The sequence below is a fragment of the Pongo abelii genome, chromosome 20 (genome assembly GCF_028885655.2).
Source record: "Pongo abelii isolate AG06213 chromosome 20, NHGRI_mPonAbe1-v2.0_pri, whole genome shotgun sequence".
Taxonomy (NCBI): Eukaryota; Metazoa; Chordata; class Mammalia; order Primates; family Hominidae; genus Pongo; species Pongo abelii.
In genome coordinates this window covers 6948508-6967336 of record NC_072005.2, presented here as the reverse complement: position 1 = coordinate 6967336, position 18829 = coordinate 6948508, and the positions used below count along the sequence as shown (strand labels likewise).

General features: G+C 44.0%; 1 protein-coding gene across 1 annotated transcript in view; it reads left to right on the top strand.

The window, feature by feature from the left end:
- The first annotated feature begins 449 nt into the window (after positions 1-449).
- LOC100448268 (putative adhesion G protein-coupled receptor E4P) overlaps positions 450-18829 on the top strand; it is a 42529-nt gene continuing 24149 nt past the window's right edge. The window contains exons 1-9 of the mRNA XM_024237977.3: positions 450-483; positions 2584-2634; positions 4698-4820; positions 6250-6402; positions 9329-9372; positions 9884-10019; positions 13521-13628; positions 16197-16381; positions 18507-18671. Coding sequence (XP_024093745.3) covers positions 450-483; positions 2584-2634; positions 4698-4820; positions 6250-6402; positions 9329-9372; positions 9884-10019; positions 13521-13628; positions 16197-16381; positions 18507-18671 — 999 coding nt within the window. The remainder of the gene's footprint in view (positions 484-2583; positions 2635-4697; positions 4821-6249; positions 6403-9328; positions 9373-9883; positions 10020-13520; positions 13629-16196; positions 16382-18506; positions 18672-18829) is intronic.

Below are 18829 nucleotides of genomic sequence, written 5' to 3'. Positions count from 1 at the left end.
ACAGGATTTTAAATTCCAGCCGGATATTTATCAGATGCACCCGTTTTTTAGCATTTGTTGGGTGATAAACTTGTTCCCTATAACCAAATATGCTATGATCATCCTCGCAGGGTCTTTTCCTTGAGAGAGTTACCCAGAGGCAGAATTCTTGGGTCAAACGAGAGGGAGAGATGAAAGGGTTTTTTTGTTTGTTGGTTGGTTTGTTGGTTTCGAGACGGAGTCTTGCTCTGTCGCCCAGGCTGGAGTGCAGCGATGAGATCTCAGCTCACTGCTACCTCTGCCTCCTGGTTTCAAGCAATTCTCCTGCCTCAGCCTTACATTTTGATAAGCATTGGCCATGGGGCTTCTGAACTTGGGAGCATCAGAAATTGGATTTCATGAGGTTTATTCATTGCAGGCACTCTGACCACGTCCTGCTTGAGAGAGATTGTTCCCGGCGTCTCAGTGCTATGGGGAGCAGGTGCCTCCTGGTCCTGCTCTCAGGTAAGTGGAACAAAGAACTCCCTTTCCTTCTCATGGCCCTGCTGTCCTCGCTTGATTTGCTCCCTCAAATTTGGCATTTTCTCCAGCAATAACTGTGTGTGCCTGTCCTAGTAGAAACTCTCCTCTTGAGTCAGTTCGGCTGGGCTGCCCCAAAGCAGAATGGAAACAGAGACTCATGTGTGTAGTTTATTTGGGAGGGGATCCCAGGAAAGGAGGGTGTGGGGAGGCCACACAAGGAAGGGTGAAGAGCTGCTGAAGGGCGTGTTAGTGAGGGGGTTACCACTGCAGGTAGGCGGAGTGCTGTCCTGCTAGGGACCTCTAAGAGACAGTGTAATTCCCACATTTCTGGGCTACTCCCCAGTTGGGTGCAGCAAAATGCACTGTTGCAGAGAGAGACAGAAAGTCATCTGTGGCCGGGCACGGTGGCTCACACCTGTAATCCTAGCACTTTAGGAGGCCAAGACGGGTGAATCACTTAAGGTCAGGAGTTTGAAACCAGCCTGGCCAACATGGTGAAACCCCGTCTCTACTAAAAATACAAAAAAAATTAGCCGGGCGTGGTGGCGGACGTCCATAATCCTAGCTACTCTGGAGGCTGAGGCAGGAGAATCACTTGAACCCGGAAGGCAGAGGTTGCAGTGAGCCGAGATTCCAACACTGCACTCCAGCCCTGGGTGACAGAGTGAGACTCTGTCTCAAAAAAAAAAAAGAAAGAAAGAAAAACAAAATCATCTGCATTCTTAGGAACCCTCTCTGGGGTAGGCTAAAGGGTCACTTCGAGTATCTGCTACATGGATTGACACCAAGTGGGTCCGCACTTGGAGCATCATAGCTCAGTAAGTTACAACCTAGACCTTCCCACCCTGTCCTCTGGGCTTTAGGGTCTTAGAGATAAGAAAAAGAAATCTCCATAGGAGGCATCAGATACAGTTCAAGGATGGAAGGTTTGTTAAGAGACCTTTCAGGTAAGTGATGTTCCATACTCTATGTAAGGGGCAAGCATATTTTTTTCTGTAAAGGGACAGGTAATTTGAATTTCAGCTTTGTGGGCCATATGGTCTCTGCCTTAACTACTCAACTCAGCTATTCCAGCCCTAAAGCATCCATAGACCTCATGTAAATGAATGGATATGACTGTGTGTCAATAAAACTTTATTTACAGACATAGGCACCTAAAATTCACATCGTTTTCATGGTCATTAAGTATTATTCTTCTTTTGATTTTTTCCAACCATTTAAAATGTTTTATGTAAAAAATATAAAGTCATCTCAACCCATAGGTCCTGTTTGCTGAACCCTACCCTATGGGAATCAAGTGATATTTCTCTCTGAAAAAAAAATTATTCACAGGAAAATTGGTGTTGAGTGTTTTGGCTCATAAAAATGGCCATGTCAGCCAGGCATGGTGGCTCACAGCTGTAATCCCAGCACTTTGGGAGGCTGAGGTGGGCAGATCACAATGTCAGGAGTTTGAGACCAGCCTGGCTAACATGGTGAAACTCCATCTCTACTAAAAATACAAAAAATTAGCCGGTCATGGTGGTGGGTGCCTGTAATCCCAGCTACTTGGGAGGCTGAGGTGGGAGAAGTGCTTGAGCCCAGGAGGCGGAGGTTACAGTGGGCTGAGATCGTGCCACTGCACTCCAGCCTGGGCGACAGAGCAAAATTCTGTCTCAAAAGACAAAAAATTGTCGGTAATGGAAAATTTAAAAGGACCTATGGGGTTTCCATTATATTTTTCTTGGACAGTGTGTGGTTCGAGGTCTGGACTGATATTAAAATAAATTGTTGAATATAGAAAGGAGATTGCCAACTTGGTCTTTTGGTGCTAGGACGTAGAGAAGAAGCTAAATTTGTTGCTGGGTTTTCTGAAATTGGGAAACACAGCTGCAATCAGATGCACTTCTCATACTTCAGAAGGATATGATGTCCAAATCTGTGACTCTTGTGTTTATAACCTGCCTGGAAGATGCTATGGTGAAGCTTGCATGTGTGACTGGGGAAAGAGTTAGGGTTAGTTGCCCCTAACTCACCTAGCCTTCAGCCAAGCAGAGTCCAGGGGATCCCCATCTGAATGATCCCCTTCTCTCTCTGTTCCAGGTCTCACTGTCTTACTGGCTCTGCCAGGATCAGAAGCCAAGAATTCTGGAGGTGAGTCTATTCATAGCCAAAGGCCAGGGTAAAGGAAATTGGGATCTGGAAGCTTCCTTTGGAGGAGGGAAGGAGCTTTTTTCAAGAGACAGAGCATGGAGTCTCTGGCACTTTCTTCTGACTCTTTGGAGGTCCCAAGAGCTGTTTTCCCATCTCCATCATCACCATCATCTGCATTTACATAGCAAAGCACATCACACGTGCCATCTCAGTTAATCCCCACGACACTCCTACAAACACAGCATGGGCATTATCCCCACTTGATCAAGGGTCCTCCAGAGAAGTGGCTGGCTCAAGGTCACATGGCTGGTGGATGCTAGACTCTCCTCTTTCTTTCCCCAAACCTGTGTCTTAAGTCATTCCAGGAAATACTTTGCCTTCACAAGTCATTGCTTGGGTTCCCCCAGAAGCAGACCCTGAGAGCAACTCGTTGTTCTGGGAGGGAATCCTAGGAGGCACCAGCTGGGAGTGGGCAGTGGCGTAGGAAGGGGAGGAGCTCATATAGGATCTTTATCAAGCAAGTTACATGCGGGCAGCTGGAGTTTAATTCCTGGAGGCAGCTGTTGGGTATGGCATGGAGCAGGCACCTCAGAGTTATACCCCTCAATGGGTAAGGAAGCTATTGATTATGACTATGTTCTAAATTGTGGTAAAGTGTACACAGTGTAAAGTGTAGCTTTTTAACCATTGTCAAGGGTACAGGTCAATGCCATTCAACATTTGCACTGTTACACAACCATCACCACCATCCACCCACAGTGTTCTTTCTAGTTGCAGAACTGAAACTCTGTCTCTATGAAACACGAACTCCCCATTCCTCCTCCCCAAGGCCCTGGCGCCCACCATTCTACTTTCTGTCTCTGTGAATCCAGTGTCTCTGGGCATCTCATAGGAGTGGAATCATACATTATTTGACGCTTTGTCCTGGCTTATATCATGGAGCATAATGTCCTCAAGGTTCATTTATGGTGTAGCATGTATCAGAATTTCATTCCTTTTTTTTTTTTTTTTCTTTTTTTGAGACCAAGTTTCACTCTTGTTGCCCAGGCTGGAGTGCAATGGTGCCATCTCGGCTCACTGCAACCTCCGTCTCCCGAGTTCAAGCGATTCTCCTGCCTCAGCCTTCCAAGTAGCTGGGATTATAGGCATGCACCACCATGCCCGGCTAATTTATTTGTTTATTTATTTTGCATTTAGTAGAGACGAGGTTTCACCATGTTGGTCAGGCTGGTCTCGAACTCCTGACCTCAGGTGATCCACCCACCTCGGCCTCCCAAAGTGCTGGGATTACAGGCATGTGAGCCAACATGCCCGGCCAGAATTTCCTTCCTTCTAAAGGCTGAATAACATACTACTGTGTGGATGGACCACATTTTGTCCATTCATTTATTCATTCATGGGCACCTGGGTTACATACAACATTTGGCTATTATGAATAATGCTGATATGAACATGAGTGGACAAATATCTTTTTTATACACTGCTTTTGATTCCTTTGAGTATATTCCCAGAAGTGGGATTGGCTGGATTATATGGTAAGATCATATGGTAATTCCGATTTAGAATTTTTTGAGGAATTGCCATACTGTTTCTCATAGACACTGCATCATTTTACATTTCTACCAGCAGTCCACCAGGGTTCCATTTTGTCTACATTCTCACCAACACTTGTTATTTCTGTTTTTTTAAAATAATAATGAAATTGGCTTTTTAAAAAATGCACTATCTTCTATCAATCATTGATAAAGGGAGCTACTTAGGAAAGGCATTGTTAACCTGCCATGTGGTGAACAAAGAGAATTCTGGTAGCCAGGGTGAGCCTGCAAGGAAAGAAACACAGGTGCTGGCATTTGGAGGTTCACTTATCTGGCAAAAGTGGTGTTGGTGGCAGAAGTGGGACATGGTTGGGCACTGTGTGCCGCTGTGTTCAGCAATGGGCTGGGTGCCAAAAGAATGCCAACAGAGCTATCCTAAGATGACATTCTTCTGACCGCAGCATCGGTACATGGTAGATGCGTACTGAATATTTCTCAAATGAATGAATGGATTCTGTTTCTCTGCAGCTTCCTGTCCTCCATGCCCTAAATATGCCAGCTGCCACAACAGCACCCACTGTACTTGTGAAGATGGCTTTCGGGCCAGGTCTGGCAGGACATACTTTCATGATTCCTCTGAGAAGTGTGAAGGTAAAAATATTAACGGGGTTTTAATTTAACCTCTCATTAGTGATAACCATTCTGTTCCATGTGTCCTCTGCCCAAAACACATAAACCCATAGCCCAAATAAAACTCGTACCTCTTCAGCGGACTATTTGACAAAGTACAGCCCTTGGCCAGGTGTGCTTGTCCCTGAGTCCTTCAGATGGAGAGCACAAGTATAAGTCTGTGGTCCAGAGCACCTTCTGTCTGTGGGTCCCTTGCTTGAACCTCAGCTCTGGTCCATTCAGCATGGAAGGCTGATGTGGTTGGGAGAGGCAAGACACATAAACATTGCATAAGTCTCTCTCGCCCAGGCTGGAGTGCAGTGGCGCGATCTCTGCTCACTGCAAGCTCCACCTCCTGAGTTCACACCATTCTCCTATCTCAGCCTCCTGAGTAGCTGGGACTACAGGCACCTGCCACCATGCCTTGCCAATTTTTTGTGTTTTTAGTAGAGACGGGGTTTCACCATGTTCGCCAGGATGGTCTCAATCTTCTGGACTGGTGATCCACCCGCCTCGACCTCCCAAAGTGCTGGGATTACAGGCTTGAGCCACTGTGCCCTGCCTTTTTTTTTTTTGAGTCAGAGTCTCACTCTGTTGCCCAGGCTGGAGTGCAATGGCGTGATCTCAGCTCACTGCAATCTCCACCTCCTGGGTTCAAGCCAATTCTCCTGCTTCAGCCTCCTGAGTAGCTGGGATTACAGGCACGTGCCACCACGCCCAGCAAAGTTTTGTATTTTTAGTAGAGACAGGGTTTCACCATGTTGGCCAGGCTGGTCTTGAACTCCTGACCTCAGATGATCCACCTGCCTCAGCCTCCCAAAATGCTGGGATTACAGGCGTGAGCCACCACACCTGGCTGAGCCAGGATTTTACTAGTGTGGTCCTTCCTCATCTCTCTCAAGCTTTTCTAATAGTGTGTTAAGTTACCCTATATTTATTCCCCTGCTATGCACTATGTGTGTTAAATTGATTTAGCAAATGGTGTGACTTAAAAACAACATTAAAAACAACAACATTCCATCCTTATTCTAGTGATTTGACAGGTCACCTTTACCATGTTCTAAAGCGCCATAGGTACTTGGGTCTATGTCTGGACTTCTAGTCTATTCCATTAGTCTATTTTTCTTTATGCATGCATCAGTACCTCTTTGTTTAGTTGCAGCTTTATACTTTGTTTTAACGTCTGGTTCCTACCTTGTAGTTTTTTCTGGCTGCACCGGCATGATAGTAACAACTTGTCTCTCACCCCGTAAAATACATGTAGATGTTTTTAAAATTGGAATTGCATTGGATTTATAAATTAACTTAGGGAGAACATTGATGGACAATGGTTGGGCAATGAAGATTTCATGGGCAAGGGAAATGGTATAATTCTGTGAAAATGAAAGCAACACTTTCTCTTGATTCACAGATATTAATGAATGTGAAACCGGGATGGCAAAGTGCAAGTATAACGCATATTGTAGAAATAAAGTTGGAAGTTACATCTGTAGCTGTTTGGTAAAACATACTTTCTTCAACTTTGTGGCTGCTATTATAGATTATGATCATCCAGACTGTTACGGTAAGAACCTCCAAATCCTATTTCCACTATGAAAAATGATGGGGACTTGGGGGCGACTCTGAGAGGTTCTCTAATTTCAGGCCAGGGTAAGAGTGCAAAGCTCCATCCTAACCCTCGTCCCTCATTCCTTTGTTGTCTTTGATGATATTTTCCAAGATGGTGTCATTCAAGCCTTGGCATCAACAACTATCTCTATTAGATGCTTCCAAATGTATGTGTCCGATACAGGTCTGTTTCCTGAGCTTCCAAAAGGGCACCTCTAAATTTCTTCTGAATTTCTCTATTTATTCATCTCTCACTCACCTTAAATTCAATTTTTATGTCTATCTACCTATCTACTAAATCTGACGAATTCACACTGATACCTCTGGTTCCAGTTCAACATCAAGGCTTGTCAGAAACTTCCCTCTTTCCTTATTTGTAGCTTCCTTCTCCAACAATGAGAAACCTGTCTCTCACTATCCACAATTTATTTATTTGTTTAATTCCAGTATTATTTCACTTTTTGGGTAAGAGAGATTGGATTTAAGTGCTAAATCTTCCACTTACCATCTGGCTTTCAGTTAATGACTTAATTTCTATATACCTCATCTTTAAATGGGAGTAGTAATATTAATAGTATCTACTGTGTCAGTTCTGTGTTGCTGCATAACAAGTTATCCCCAAATTTAGTGGCCTAAAACAACACATATGTATTGTTTCATAGTTTCTTTGGGTTAAAGAACTAAGCATGGCTTAGCTGAGTCTTTTGCTTCTGGGTCTATCACAGTTGCAATTGAGGTTTTGTCCAGGCTGTGGTTTCATCTGGAGACTCGACTGAGGCAGGTTCTGCTTCCAAGCTACTCACAAGGTTGCTGGGAGAATTTAGTTCCTTCAGAGCTATTGGACTGAAACCCTCAGTTCATTTCTGGTGGCTGGTGGGAGGCAGCCTTTAGTTCCTAGATATGTGGGTCTCTACAGTTTGCTTTGTTATAGCAAACACATTAAAATAGCCAGAAAGAGAGCATGAATAAGACAGGAGTCATAGTCTTTTATAACCCACTCTCAGAAGTGACATCCTATCACGTTTGCCGTATTCTGTTCCTTAGAAATGAGTCACTTAGTCCAGTCCACAGTCAAGGGAAAATTACCCAAGGATGTGAATGCCAAGAGGCAGGGATTATTTGGAGCCATTTCTGAATCCTTCTTACTGGGCTGAATAGTGTTCTCCCCAAATTGATTCCACCTGGAATCTGTGACTGTGATCTTATCTGTAAATAGGGTATTTGTAGATGTAATAAGTCAAGATGCGGTCATATTAGATCAGAGTGGACCCTGAATCCTACATGACTGGTGTCCTTATAAGATGAAGGATATTTGGACACAGAGACACATACACAGGGAAGATGGCCATGTGAAGACAGAGGTGAAGATTGGAATTATGCTGCCAAAGGGCAAGGAATGTCAGAGACTGATGGCAACCACCAGAGGCTGGAAGAGGCAGGGCAAGGTGTTTCCCTGGAGCCTTCAGAGGGAGCATGGTCTTGCTGGCATCTTGATTTGGACTTCTGGCCTCCAGAACTATGAGACAATACATTTCTATTGCTTTAAGCCACCCAATTTGTGTCACTATATTATGGCAACCCTAGCAAATTAATACACTTTACCTATTCATTATTATTATTTTTGAGATGGGGTCTCACTCTGTTACCCAGGCTGGAGTGCAGTAGTGTGATCTTGGCTGACTGCAACCTCTGCCTCCCAGGCTCAAGCCATCCTCCCACCTCAGCCTCCTGAGTAGCTGGGACCACAGGCATGTGCCACCACACCTGGCTAATTTTTGCATTTTTGGTAGAGAAAGGGTTTCACCATGTTGCCCGCACTGGCCTTGAACTGCTGACCTCAAATGATCCGCCCGCCTCGGCCTCCCAAAGTGCTAGGATTACAGGCATGAGCCACTGCACCCGGCCCCTACTCATTATTAATGTATGTGAAATATTTAACAGTCCTAGGCACCTAGGAAGGGTCAGTTAATACTGGCTATTATGCTGTATATGCCTTTTCTACAACCTTCAGTGTTCCTTGAAATGAGATAATATATATGAAGGCACTTTATATACTGTGATGTGTAGGCAACTGCTTCTATAATATTAACTCAATTAACACTGATTTCTTCCATGTCACCCTGATGTGTTGGGACCCTCTGCTATATACTCCCACACCATTGTGTCCTATTTATTATTGATTGATTGATTTTGGGAAGTCCTGTTTTATTTTATTTTAGGCTTGGGGGTGGTACATGTGCAGGTTTGTTGCGTGGGTAAATTGCGTGCCTCTGGGGTTTGGTGTATGAATGTTCCCATCACCCGGGTAGTGGACATAGTACATGATAGGTAGCTTTTCAGCCCTCATCAGCCTCCCATCCTCTCCCTCTAGTAGTCCCCAGTGTCTATGGTTCCCATCTTTTTGTCCACATGTCATGTTCTATTTATTAAGAGTGTCCCTTGCAATTGCTTAATTATTTATTGGTAATAACTTGCTTAATGACTTTCCTGCCAGACTTTAGATTCCACAAGGGGATACCTTGGTTTCTCTTCCTAGCCTATATCCATATATTTCAGCGTTGTGCCTGGTTTTGAGTAGGTGCTCAATAAACAGTGTTGACTAAAGTAATAGGTTGGTGCAAAAGTAATGGCGGTTTTTGCCGTTTCTTTCAATGGCAAAGATGGCCATTACTTTTGCACCAACTCAATATGAAACTGGAAGCCCCATTCTGATTCTCTTTTATGATTCTACTGTGCAATACCTTTTAGGCTTCTTAGAGGGGAATTAGGATGGGCTGCAGAAGTATTAGGGAAAGACTTAACTTGAGGGTGATTGGAAGAAGGGATGTAAGCAGGGTGTATTTTCTCCCATATCTCTTTCAATGACATCTTTTCTTTCACAGAGAACAATAGTCGAGGGACGACACAGTCAAACGTGGATATTTGGGTGAGTGGGGTGAAGCCTGGATTTGGGAAACAGCTGGTATGTATAACTATGCCATTCTCCTACCCAAACATTAACATGTCTTCCTGTGATTTTTAGAGTAGGGTAGTTCTATCCAGGGGTAATTTTGTCCTCTGTCCCAAGGTCATCTGTCAATGTCTGGGGACACTTTTGGTTGTCATACGTTGGTGGTGATGTGCGTGACTGGCATCTGGTGGATGGAGACCAGGGATACAGCTCAACATCCTACAGTGCCCAGGACAGCCTCCCACAATCAAGAAGTGCCTAGTGCCACATGTCCATAGAGATAGAGAAATACAAGGGTAGGGGGAAAGTGCCTCAGCTGTCATTCAAAGACCTACATTAAGCACCTAGATTCTCAATGCCACACACACCTTGTAGCACCTTAATAAATATTGTTGCCTTCTGGGCTCCCCACTCCAACACTTGTGCATATTCCCTATTTCTTACATTTCAGTAAGAGTCAATCTAATTAGCTTAATTTTTTTGGAAGGAAAATCTGAGAAGAAATGGAAGCAGAGAGGACTTTGCAAGAAGGGCTACTCAACTAATTCAAAGCGTGGAGTTGAGCATCTGGAATGCGAGTTTTGCTTCTCCAGGAAAGGGTCAAATTTCTGAATTTGATGTAGGTAAGAGAGGCTGAGTAGAGTCTTTATGACCCTCCATAAAGACCATAAAGAGGTCTGGGTCCTGGCTTTGTCAGGGTTTCTGAATGATGAAATCTGTGGGCTCTCAGGATCACAGACCCTCTACACCAACATTCTACATGAGAAGGACTCCGTTTTCAAAAATGCAAATTCAAGGGACAAGAGAATAAACCAGCTCTCTTCTTCTTTTCAACTTCCCTTGGTATGATGGAAAGTATTTAAGAGCATATTCACTATGCCATCATGGCTAGGGGATAGAAAAAACCTCGGTTATTTTCCTACTCTACTCTCACATAGTAACAAGAACACAGAATACTTCATCTCTGGTCATCAAAATACGTGTGGGCTCCTTTTCCACACTGACCACACAGTTCTCCAGTGGACCCCAGCTGGGTGTTCTATAATTCAATTATGACATTATCTGACATTATCTCCCAAAGAGAGTGTCAGATCCCACAGGCTGCAAGCTTAGTCCCACAAAAGTATTCTTCACCTCAAATGCCAATCTCAAGTTCTAGGTTGTAACCCGTACGTCCAACTGACAGGCTATAAATTAGAGTCCCATGACCCCTTCCTTGGGTTTGAGTAATTTGCTAGAGTGACTCGCTTAACTCAGGAAAGCACTTTACTTACATTTATCCACTTATTAAAAATATATTACAAATGGGCTGGGTGTGGTGGGTCACGCCACTTTGGGAGGCTGAAGCAAGTGGATCATCTGAAGTCAGGAGTTCAAGACCAGCCTGGCCAACATGGCAAAATCCCATCTCTACTAAAAAAAAAAAAAAAAAAAATTAGCTGGACATGGTGGCACACGCCTGTAATCCCAGCTCCCCAGGGGGCTGAGGCAGGAGAATCGCTTGAACCCAGGAGGCGGAGGTTGCAATGAGCTGAGATCGCGCCACTGCACTCATATATATATAAAACAAATGATACAGATGAACAGCCAGATGGAAGACATGCACAGGGCAAGGTATGGGAGAAGAGGTCCAGAGCTTCCAAGCCCTCTTTAGAGGTGCCATCCTGGGGACCCACACGTGTTCAGCTATCTAGAATCTCCTAGACAGCTTAACAAATCTTTTGGATTTGTATGGAGGGTTCACTAGGCACAATTGGGTACATTACTGGCCATTGATATCAACTCAACATTTAGCCCCCCTCCTCTTCCTGTATCTGGGATGGGGGTGAAACTGAAAGTTCCAACCCTTTAATCTCACAATTGGTTTCCTTGGCAACCATCCCCAACCTGAGGCTATCCAGGAGCTGGCTAAAAGTCACTACATTAGAATAAAAGATGTTTCTATAACCAAGAAAGTACAAACGATTTCAGAGTTGAGTCACATGCTCCTGTCGTCACTCAGGAAATTACAATGGTCTTAGGGGCTATATGTCAGCAACTTGAGTCCAAGACCAAATATCAGAACAAACGATTTTCCTAGTGTTTCTATTGCTCAGGAAACTCTAAGGGTTTTAGGAACTCTATGTCAGGAACTCTGGTTTCTTTCTGACCTCTGTATCTGTTAATCATTTCAAAGAACCAATTTTTGGCTTTGTTGATTATTTATATTATTATTCCGTTTCCTTTCTCTTTGATTTTTGTTCTTTATTATTTCTTTCCTTTTACTTTCTTTGGGTGGAACTTGCTTTTCATTTTCTTTTCTTTTTTTTTTTTTGAGACGGAGTCTCACTCTGTCACCCAGGCTAGAGTGCAGTGGCGTGATCTCGGCTCACTGCAAGCTCCGCCTCCCGGGTTTACGCCATTCTGCTGCCTCAGCCTCCCGAGTAGCTGGGACTACAGGCACCCGCCACCACATTCGGCTAATTTTTTGTATTTTTAGTAGAGACGGGGTTTCACCATGTTAGCCAGTATGGTCTCAATCTCCTGACCTCATGATCCACCCGCCTCGGCCTCCCAAAGTGCTGGGATTACAGGCATGAGCCACCGCGCCCGGCCTTGCTTTTCATTTTCTAACTTGTTGAATTGGTAATTTAGATTACTAATTTTAAACCATTCTCCTTTCCTAATATATGCATTTAAAACTTAAAACTTAGCTATAAATTAGAGCTATATATTTCCCTCTAAGCACTGCTTTAGCTGCATCCTGCAAGTTTTCATATACTGGGCTTTCATTATCATTTAGATCAAAATATTAAAACATTTCCTATGTAATTTATCATTTAACTCATGGTTTATTTAGAAGTGTGTTGCTGAATTACCAAATATTTGTGGCTTTTTAAGGTTTCCTTGTGTTAATGGCCTCATTTAATTTATTGTGGGTTTTAATCAAGAAAGGATGTTGAACTTTGTCAAATGCTTTTTCCTACCTCAATTGAGATGATCATTTTATCATCAATTGAGATGGTTTTTATCTTTCATTCTGTTAATGAGATGAACCCTATTGATTGATTTACATATGTTAAACCAGGCTTGCTTACCAGGAAAAAATAGTTGTGATATATACTCTTTTTGATGAGTTGTCTGAGCACACACTATGTAGGATTTCAATCCTTTTGAATTTGTTGAGACTTGATTGATGGTCTGTTTTGGCGAATGTTCCATGTGAACTTAGTGTCTGAATTAACATACCAAATCTGGTGGTATAACCGTGGTAAACAGCAGCTTAACCATTATTTCTTGAATAGTTTGAGCATAAGTGAGTCAGGGCTGATGTAGCAATACCATGCCAGCTCTGTGCTCTGCTGTCTTCAACATTCACCTTCACTTTGTGATACAAGAGAGTTGTTCTACTATCACACCCTTTTACCAGCCAATGAAAAGGGGAAAAGAGAAGTTGAGAGGATGCCTGTTTCCCTTAGCACATGCCATTCTGTTCTTTGATCCATTGGCCTGAAAATAGTTGCATGGCTCTGCCTAGCTGCAAGGGAAGCTGGAAAATGGCTTGTCTTCAGCTTAAATTTAGTAGTTCTAGACCCAAAGAAAGAATAGGTAAATGGTGATCACAGGTAATAAGCAGTCTGCCATAGCCCCTAGGACAGCTTTCTCATTTGTTCAGAGACAAACTTTGTATACCCCAAAATGTTGAGGTTGACCTCACAAAATGATCAGCTCTTGTGTTTATAGGTTTACAGGGATTCTTCCCAAATGCAGAAGTGACTATTTTTTTTTTTGGAAAACATTTAAATGCTTAGCTACTCTTGCTTATAAAGATTGCATTCTCCCCTAACCAGGGACTCCAGTACCATTAAGTGTCCTGTGGAAACTGCTTACCTTGCCTATCAGAGTACCAGTTCTGGGAAGCATGCCCTTCTCCTCTCTTCTCTTGGGTTGTGGCCAGTGTGTTGCTAAGGCAATTTTGGCCACTCCATTTCTACCAGCCAAAGATGGGAAGAAAGTGCCATGTGGCCAACCTTGCATAGGAGAGATGGAATCACCAGTAGGAGGTCTTCCAGAAAAGGGAGTTCTTTAGCAAATTATTTAGGCATGAGACTCGAGAACAGGACTGACTTTCTTAATGTTTTCAGTCTATGAAACCAAGAGGTGCAATGAGACAAGGGAGAATGCTTTTCTGGAAGCTGGAAATAACACCATGGATATCAACTGTGCTGATGCTTTAAAAGGAACCCTAAGAGGTACCGTATCTCTGATGAATTATCTTGACTCCAAATTCTACACATCATTGTTTTATTTCTAGGTAATTAAACCCTGGGGTGAGAATTCACAAAGCTTTTAAGGTAGGGAGATTCTACATGGTGGAATAAAAAGATCTTCCTTGACCACTAACTAGGCATTTTGCAGAGAGAAGTCGGGCTGTCACATGGGGTGTGTACTTTGTGACATACACAAAGGTTTGCATAAGGATTCCTTGACATGCCTCCTTAAAAGGGACTGGCTGGGCCGGGCATGGTGGCTCACGCCTGTAATCCCAGCACTTTGGGAGGGTGAGGTGGGCGGATCACAAGGTCAGGAGTTTGAGACCAGCCTGGCCAACATGGAGAAACCCCGTCTCTACTAAAAACACAAAAATTAGCCAGGCATGGTGGAGCGTGACTGTAATCCCAGCTACTCGGGAGGATGAAGCAGGAGAATTGCTTGAACCCAGAAGGCGGAGGTTGCAATGAGCCAAGATCGTGCCGTTGCACTCCAGCTTGGGTGACAGAGTGAGATTCTGTCTCAAAAAAAAAAAAAGGGGACTGGCTGATGCATGCTCTGTTTCCATGTGATGGTCTGAAAAGGTAACACTCAATGGCGTCAGATTGCCTTGAACACTTCCTTGAGAAGCGTTTATGAACACCCTTTTTAAAAGAGCCACCCAGTCTTGTTCTTTACCACAGATTGGAAAACAAATGTTCTCTACAAGGTCCAGAGAGTAAATATGTTAGGCTTTTTGTTCCAGATGACCTTTGTCATAACTACTCAACTCTGCCATCAGAGTGTGAAAGCAGCTATTGATGATGTGTCAGTGAAGGAGTGTGGCTGTATGTCAATAAAACTTTATTTACAAAAGCAGGTGACAGGCTGGGTTTTACCTTCACAGCATAGTGTTTCACCCACACTTTATCTCATCACCTGAAGTCTCTGTAAAGCTCCTGCACTATGTATTTTTTCTAATTTATTTATTTGTTGGTGCCAATCTCTCTCAGTACGACATCATTAGCTCTCTGATGGCAGGGGTTTTGTCTGTTTTGTTCACCGCTGTATAATAATTCCTAGAATGTCTGGCACACAGTAGAGGATAAATAAATATTTCCATGAAACATAAATGAATGAATGCATATAAACTATTTCAAAGAGAAAAACCCGGTTACCTTAAAAATGAAATATCTGCTGCATTTCCTCCAAAAAATTCCTGGTTATTCATTAATCTTCACTCCTTACTGTGAGCTGTAGAGTAGGGAAAGGGAGGAAAGGGATCTAAAAATGAGTTGATTTTGTTGTTGTTGAGACTGACTCTCACTCTGTTGCCCAGGCTGGAGTGCAGTGGCACAATCTCAGCTCACTGCAGCCTCTGCCTCCCGAGTTCAAGCAATTCTCCTGCCTCAGCCTCCCAAGTAGCTGGGATTATAAGCACATGCCACCACGCCCGGCTAATTTTTGTATTTATAGTAGAGACGGGGTTTCACCATGTTGACCAAAGTGGTCTCGAACTCCTGACCTCAGATGATCTGCCCGCGTCGGCCTCCCAAAGTGCTGGGATTACGGGCGTGAGCCACCACGCCCGACCGAGTTGGATTTTTTAAATGGAGCAAATAGAAATACAGATGATAAGCAGGTTTGGTCAAAAATGGGATGGTAGCACGTAGATAACTGCAATTTGGGAAACACTCCCATCATACGGGCGTCCTGTGTGCACTGAACCTCCATGATTGTTTTTTTCTTTTTTGGAGTCGGATTCTCACTCTGTCACCCAGGCTGGAGTGCAGTAGCACCATCTCAGCTCACTGCAACCTCCGCCTCCTGGGTTCCAGTGATTCTCCTGCCTCAGCCTCCTAAGTAACTGGGATTACAGGCGCTCGCCACCACACCTGGCTAATTTTTGTATTTTTAGTAGAGATGGGATTTTGCCATGTTGGGCAGGCTGGTCTCAAAATCCTGACCTCAGATGACCCAGCTGCCTCAGCCTCCCAAAGTGCTGGGATTATAGGTGTGAGCCACCGCGCCCGGCCTGAACCTCTATACATTAAACTGTGGCTTCATGAAAAGGGGAGGGGGAAAAGGAAGACAGGGAGAGGAAGGGTGACAAGATGAGAAAGAGAAAAAATGAGTGAGTTAATTAAATACAGTGGGTCATTCTGCATACCTTTCCACTAAATTAGGTACCCCAGAGTGAGCTCGAGGTGAACGCTGAGAGAGTGTGGTTTTCTTAGCCTGCATGAGTTCCATGTGCTCTTCTGAGGACAAGCATCTTGCCTCACAACTCTGGTTGTAATGCTCAAGGGCTCGTATGTTTTTAGGACTCTGAAGAGCATATTTTGCACATATACCGCTTATAATGTATGGGGCATTATAATACATATTACATAGACAAAAATGCTGCACCCCAAGTGACACACAGTGTATTGAACGGCATTTAAGGGATTTCCAAGGGCAGTTTTAGCCATTCATTGCCTGCCCTACGACCCTCACATTACAGAGTACTGTACTTTCTCTCCAAACTATGGATGGCCGCTAACAGTATTTCTTTTCCATTTTTTTCTCAGAGAGCACTGCAGTTGCTCTTATCACGTATCAATCTCTTGGTGATATTCTGAATGCATCCTTTTTTAGTAAAAGAAAAGGGATGCAGGAAGTAAAACTGAACTCCCATGTTGTGAGTGGCACCATCGGTTTGAAGGAAAAAATTTCCCTGTCTGAACCTGTGTTCCTGACTTTTCACCATGATCAGGTGAGAAACACCCAGGGCTGGGTCTCCATGCAGTATCTTAAAGGGTGAGCAGGTGCGGTCAGCTTCCCAAGTAGGAAACGGAATTCAGAAGGAAGAGAACACACAAGACACGCTGAGGCATCTTCAGTGAGATTTTGCTTCACCACAGTGAGGATGGCTACTACCAAAAACTTAAAATACCAGTATGTGGCAAACAAAAAAAAGAAAAGAGGAACCCTTATAGATCTGCTGATGAAAATGTAATGTGGTACAGCCACTATGGAAAACAGTACAGAGACTTCTCAAAAAGTTATAAACAGAATTATCGTCTGTTCCAGCGATTCCACTTCTGGGTATGTGGCCAAAAGAATTGAAATCAGGATCTCAAAGAGATAACTGCACTCTCATGTTTATTGCAGTATTATTCACACTAGCCGAGATATGGAAACAGCCTAAGTATCTGTCAATAGATGAATGAAGTTTTTTTTTTTTTTTTTTTTTTGAGACAGAGTCTCGCTCTGTCGGCCAGGCTGGAGTGCAGTGGCGCCATCTCGGCTCATTGCAACCTCCATCTCCCGGGCTGAAGCAATTCGCCTGCCTCAGCCTCCGGAGTAGCTGGGATTACAGGAGTGTGCCACTACACCCAGCTAATTTTTGTATTTTTAGTAGAGACGGGGTTTCACCATGTTGGCCAGGCTGGTCACGAACTCTTGACCTCAGGTAATCCGTCCACCCCAGCCTCCCAAAGTGCTGGGATTACAGGTGTAAGACACCATGCCTGGCCAATAGTATTTTTTTTTTTTTTTTTTTTTTTTAAGAGACAGAGTCTCACTTTGTCACCCAGGCTGAAGTGCAATGGCGAGATCTTGGCTCACTGCAATCTCTGCTTCCTGAGTTCAAATGATTCTCCCACCTCAGTCTCCTGAGTAGCTGGGATTACAGACACCTGCCATCATGCCTGGCTAATTTTTGTATTTTTAGTAGAGACGAGGTTTCACCATGTTGGCCAGGCTGGTCTCAAACTCCTGACCTCAGGTGATCTGCCTGCCTCAGCCTCCCAAAGTGTTGGGATTACAGGCGTGAGCCACTGCGCCCAGCCTAATGTACAACACTCAATGTAATTACACTTAGTAATGTATTGTACACTTGAGATCTGCTGAGAGAGTACATCACAAGTGTATTCACCACACACACACACACACACAAACACACACACACACAAATATGTGAGGTGTTGGATGTGTTAGCTTCATTGTGGTAATCATTTAAAAATGTATACATCTATCAAAACGTATAAATATAAATTTTCCTTTGTCAATCACACTTCAATAAAGCTTGGGAAGAAATGAAGTGTTGAGGCATCCAGAGCTTGCCACAGTGAGATGCCATTCTCACGTTGAAGCCAAAAGGCAATGGAGGAGAAGCTTTATTGAGCTTAGTGGAAGCTGGAGGCAGGAATGAGGGATCGCTCTGCAGAAAATGGAGATGGCTCAAAGCAGAAAGGGCACAGGGAAGAAATACTTTATTTCTCTCTCTTCTCTCACCCAGTGAGTCTCACCGATGCCTCTCTTTGGTTCTATAAATAGCAAGGAAGCTGGCGAAGCCATTCTGAGGGTCAACCCCAGGGTGCTGAGCTGAGCAGAGAGGGGCAGAATAGATGGAAAATAAACCCACTGCAGGCGTGGTGATGTGAAACTCATCCCCTACAAGGGTATTTCCGATCCAGTTTCCAACACTGTGCATTGTGATTAACCTGTAAAGTTGAAATAATATGCCTGGCATGTTGGCTCATGCCTGTAATCCCAGCACTTTGGGAGGCCGAGGCAGGTGGATCACTTGAGGCCAGGAGTTCAAGACCAGCCTGGCCAACACGGCAAAACCCCACCTCTACTAAAAATACAAAAATTAGCCAGGCATGGTAGTGTGCACCTGTAGTCCCAGCTACTTGGGAGGCTGAGGCAGGAGAATTGCTTGAATTTGGGAGGCAGAGGTTGCAGTGAGCTGAGATCGCACCACTGCACTCCAGCCTGGGCGACAGAGCAAGACTCTGTCCCAAAATAAAATAAAATAAAATAAATAAAATAAAATAAAATAAAATAAAAATAAAACGAGGAAGAGACCCACTTTCATACTATTCTCTTTCCAGCCTGGTGACAAGAGAACAAAACATATCTGTGTCTACTGGGAGGGATTGGAGGAAGGTGGCTGGTCCACGGAGGGCTGCTCTCATGTGCACAGCAACGGTTCTTACACCAAATGCAAGTGCTTCCATCTGTCCAGCTTTGCTGTCCTCGTGGCTCTTGCCCCCAAGGTACCAAGATTAATTCCTGTGAACCTGTGTATGTCCCAGAATTTGTTAGTCACCCTCTGCATTTCTTACTAAAAGATTCTAAAGATCGGGCATGGTGTCTCATGCCTGTAATCTCAGCACTTTGGGGGGCCAAGGCAGGTGGATCATTTGAGGTCAGG